This window comes from Glycine max, chromosome 10, assembly GCF_000004515.6.
Source record: "Glycine max cultivar Williams 82 chromosome 10, Glycine_max_v4.0, whole genome shotgun sequence".
Taxonomy (NCBI): domain Eukaryota; kingdom Viridiplantae; phylum Streptophyta; class Magnoliopsida; order Fabales; family Fabaceae; genus Glycine; species Glycine max.
The window spans coordinates 16,118,017-16,122,932 of record NC_038246.2 but is presented as its reverse complement, the minus strand read 5'-3'; the positions used below and the strand labels follow the sequence as shown (position 1 = coordinate 16,122,932).

Below are 4,916 nucleotides of genomic sequence, written 5' to 3'. Positions count from 1 at the left end.
GTGAAATTACAAAACTACCCCTAATACAAAAACTAGTCTAGGTGCCCTAAAATACAAGGGCTGAAAAATCCTATATTTCTAGGGTACCCTACCTACAATATGGAGCCTTAAATACAAGGACCAAATATAATGACATTCTAGTCTAATATGTACAAAGATAATTGGACCCAACCTTGGCCCATTGGCTCAGAAATGTACCCTAAGGTTCATGAGAACCCTAGGGCCTTCTTCAGCAGCTCTAGCCCAATCTTCTTGGAGTCTCTTGCTCATGGTTCTAGTGACTGGTCCCTTCCTAGGGAGGATTGCATCACTTCATCATCTTCAAACTCATGCATTCATTCAGTAATCAGAGATTCATGCAAAAATCAGTACTCTATGCTATTCATTCCCTCACAATTAAAGATCACACACTCACCGGGTTGTGGCTAGTGATTATCTTCACATTCAATCTGTCAAACCAACTAACATTTTCAACCATGTATCTAATCCATGTTCTTTCTCTTCTAATTATTGAATACTTATTCAAAGCATACAATCTACGCATTACAATTCACTCAATTCATGCCATTGATCAATCTAATTCATTCAACAAACATAAGATTTTCAATCAAACCAAACCACTACAATATTAATCAAACTGCAAACTGTTCAACAAGCTTTCAAAATTTACTAACTAAATAAACTAAACATAAAAACTGTACTAAAAACATAAACTGAAAATAAAATGTATCTAAAGCAGAAAAATAAATGAAATTCCTATCAACAATCATCCTGAGTTGGTGCAGGCTCGCCATGAGGTGAAGAAGGAGTATCTTGGGCTGGCTGTGGTGTCTCCTGTGCTGCTGTCGGCCAAGGATCCCAGGTACTCTGTGCCGCCTGTAGATCTGCTACATAATCAATATCCACGGGGCCTTCTTCACCCTCAGAGACCTCCACAATAGGTGAAGTGACTGGTGAGGTACGTGGAGTAGCCTCTAGAGTGGCCTCATGAGCAACCTCTGGCTTTGGCTGAGGCTCTTGGGCTGCGGAAGCCTCACCTCCCCCCAAAGGAGAAGGCTGGACTCCTGGCCAGGCCACCTATGCCATGAACTCATCCATGCTGATAAAAGGTCGATGCTGAGTCGAGTCATGCATACTCTGCATCACCAGTCATAAGCCACAGTGGATGCTCTGCAACATAGGAATGATGACCTTGGAGCATCGGCACTCGAATGATGATGATGAAGCAGAGGAAGCTGGTGCTGGAGAATGAGCAGGAGGAAATGGTGGTGCTGAAGTAAAAGGGGCTGGAGTCAGAGAAGGAGCAGGTGCAGAGGAAGCAGGAGCAGGAGGAGTAGCCGAAGATGGACCCTCAGATCCTCTAGCCCGTGCCTTGCAGATCCCTGAAAATTCGATCGTGGGATCGTCCAGGTTCCAGCAGTTCTTCTTAATGTATGCCAAATTAATGGCTGGATTGAGAGACTCGAAAGTCAGAGAATCTGAGATGACTCCTCTGGCTATGCACAATGCTGAAATCAATGCCGAAAAACCAAGCTTAGAGGAGTTGGACTGGGCCATCTATGAGATCTGGTGTGAAATGAGAAAGCCCACGTCCATGTCCATCTTCATCACAAGTCTATAAACTAACCTCGCCCGATCCATGTTCAGATCAGAGGTATGAGAAGTGGGGGCAAGGTTAGAATATGATAGCACACTCCAGGTCTGGGCCAACATCATCAGATCCTTCCTCAAGAGCTTCCAGGGTGCTCCTTCAACATTAAGAACAAATCCTCACCCTAGAATATAAAGCTTGGAGGCAAGCTCCTGAGGATCTGTGCGCGACCTGCAAAATATAGAGTACGAGGGGTACTGCTCCCCTGACTGAATGACTGGTGGTGTCTCCAAGAAAGCATTCAACGATGTAGCGTCAAATTTTATTAGCTTCCTTCTGACTCAAACCTATTTTGGTGATTTATCTTCTGGATCATACAAGTTCGAGTAAAATTCTTTAACTAGGGCCACATCGATGTGCCTGTCCATATGCTGTGTCAGCGCCTTATGCCAGTTGTGCTGGATGAGCTCTCGCCTGAACTCATCGTACTCAGTCACGAAGAGGTTAACGTTCCTCTTTGGAAGGATGTTCCGGGAGTGAACGTTATGAGAATAACGCTCCCAAGCAACCTTGGAAACGAACTGGGTGGTATCATAGGGTTACCGAGGTTGGGAGGCTGTGGATTTCCTCTTCCTGGAAGCCATCCGCATCAAAAGTACAAGAATCAAGTTAGACAGGTTTTTATTTCAACTAAAAGCAGAAAAATAAAACTGAAAAATAGACTGGGCGCTTAGCGAGACTGACTCTCTTAGCGCGCCTTATAAAAATAACAACACTCGCTTAGCGCGTAGTGCGCGCTTAGCGCATCAACACAAAAACAAAGACTCTGGCTAAGCGAGACACACTTAGCTGAAACAACACAGTGGCTAAGCAAGCATGGCTTGCTAAGCCTTATTCTCTAACAGAGAGCTAATTGAACTTAGCAAGATAGGCTCGCTTAGCGCGACACTCTAAACAGGCTTACCGCCAGCAAGCGCTTAGCCCAAATACACTACTAGAACTTAATTGGCTTAGCGAGCAGGGCTCGCTTAGCGCATGAACAAAATCACAGAAAAAAACACAAATGCCTTGGCTTGGCGAGATTGACTCGCTTAGCCCAGGCTTATTCAACCTATAGTGGTTGAGTGGCTTAGCGAGAGGACTCACTTAGCCACCAATAGAAGACAAAAAGACTCTAAGAGTCTGACCTAAGCATCTAACTTGCTATGCGCAGCAAGTCGGCTATGCGAGTTCATACCAACTGAAAATAAAAACTGGAAATTTAAATACTCGCTAAGCCTAAGGTGCAATGGCTTAGCGAGTTCATACGAGTGATGTGCCATCATTTTCTTCTATTTTCTAAACCCTTTTTGCACCATTTTAATTATTGATTGGTCTTAATTGTCAATTAATTAGGCAGTTTTATTATTTGGGCTCATTTAGCTAATTTGATGTTTTTAATCTAATTTTAGGAATTAATGAAACATTGGGCTTAATCCGGATTTTAGTTGTGGACTTGAAGAGGGCAAATAAAGCAGCGCTTACCTTAGTTAATTTCTAATTAGGAAATTTCGCAATTTTATTTTATGTTGTTCAATGTTTATTTCGTTTTGGGCCAGAGTATTGTAATAGGGCCCAGTGACTTTGAGTGACTCTTTTTAAATAGCTGCCTTGGGATTCGTGCAAGGCATTCTATTCTGCTATTTTCATTATTCAGAGCTTTGGTTTTAGGTTTTCACGTTTTTCTGTTCCCTTGTTACAATTTTCGTTCTTAATGCAAATTTCCGTTTTCTGCTTCTAATTACGAGTTCATTCGTGCTTCTTCTTCTACTTTCATTTACGTTTCTGTTCATTTACGTTTCTGTTCATTTATGTTTCTGTTTCATGTTTCATTTGTGTTTTCTGTTTGAATCCATGGAAGGCTAGATTTTCTGGTGTTGTTTCCTTTTGATGACGAAGCCCAACTCTCTTTGAGGTTTCGCTTGTAATGTGGGTTCCTGGCAGTTTTCCCTTCACCAGTTATCCCAATTTCGTGAATATTAATTAGTGCACACTTCGTGTTCGATTAATTGCCTCTGAGCCTAACTTGCGTTCATGCTTAATGGACGAAGGGCTAACTGGTGTATGTGGTGCCTAATCACGTATTGAAAACCCTAAGTTGATTTTCGCTTAGTAAATTGAAACAGGGTTGGATTAAGTGGTTGACTGTTAGGGACGAATTTTCCATAACCCAGGATAAGAGAATGACTTCTGAATCAGAGGAAACAACCCGTTTTTAATATTAGTATTTTCGTATTCCAGTTTACTTGTTCTGCTCTTTAATTACCAAACAACCAAACCCCCCCCCCAATCGTTACTGTTACTGCAAGTATATTATGAACATTTGGTTTGTCACTGCTCGTTGGGAAACGACCTAGGATCACTTCCTAGTTACTGCATTTTCATGTTTATTTGATTCGGGTACGGCCTCGATCAACGAGCATTCAAACACATGTACAAAAATGATGAACAAGCTTAGCGGACAGGGCCGACTAACCGAGTTCATCCAAAAAACCAGAAAATCAACATAAATTGATGAACTCGCTTAGCGCACAGGCGCGCTTAGCGAGCACATCGAAATTTCCAGAAAACTTGGGGCTTTTCAGCCCCCTACCATAGGCCTCTGTTAGGCCTCAAAACCTAATCAAAACAACACAAAAGCATGTACATTATGTGCGAAAATAAACCCCTAACAACATAGCATCTAAAGACTAACCTAACTGTAACATTGCAAAGCACAAAATCAAAGCTTTAAACTAGCTACAGTAGTCTTCTATCCTAAGGTTCAAAGCAAAAATAAAAGTGAAGAGTTGAGAACACTTACTTGGATTGCAGAGAAGATTAAGCACGAGGAAGCACAGAGAAGCAGAGAATACAATGGAAGCACAATGCAGATGAGTGCAAGAGTAAGTGAGAAATGTGTATGTAATTCCACAGAAGAAAACTACCTAAGGCTGTTAAGCCTTATTTTTGGCAGTTTCGACTGCCTCGCTTAGCGTGGGTCACTCGCTAAGTGAGCACTCAATGACTTTTGAGTTTTCAGAATTCAAACTCATGCGCTTAGTGGGCTGACTTGCTCAACCCAATTCTAAAATATGACATTCCAGAGAAGAAATTGGGCTTAGCGTGAAGGGTCGCGCTTAGCGAGTTCTGCAGCTCTGATTGGTCTGCAACTCTCGTTAGCGGACCATGGGCCAGCTTAGCAAATAGAATGCTTTCTGATGCAGTAGTGGGGCTCGCTTAGCGAGTGGCTCTTGCTTAGCACAATTCCAAACCCGAGAGGGATTTGCGCTTAGCAGGTATTACC

The 4,916-nt window shown here is 42.5% G+C and overlaps 1 protein-coding gene across 1 annotated transcript; it reads right to left on the bottom strand.

Annotated features, from left to right (window-relative positions):
- Positions 1-759: 759 nt before the first annotated feature.
- LOC106794783 (vegetative cell wall protein gp1-like) lies at positions 760-1,557 on the bottom strand. The gene is made up of 2 exons (XM_014762668.1): positions 1,192-1,557; positions 760-1,077 (listed from the first exon to the last, which is right to left on the bottom strand). Exons 1-2 carry the CDS (start codon positions 1,555-1,557, stop codon positions 760-762), a joined length of 684 nt encoding a protein of 227 aa, XP_014618154.1.
- Positions 1,558-4,916: the final 3,359 nt, after the last annotated feature.

Bases quoted from the DNA above. Each gene is read 5' to 3' on its own strand.
- LOC106794783 (XM_014762668.1), bottom strand. From the start codon at position 1,557: ATGGCCCAGTCCAACTCCTCTAAGCTTGGTTTTTCGGCATTGATTTCA. The intron at 1,078-1,191 runs GTCATCATTCCT...TTCATGGCATAG, and splicing joins TCGAGTGCCGATGCTCCAAG to GTGGCCTGGCCAGGAGTCCA.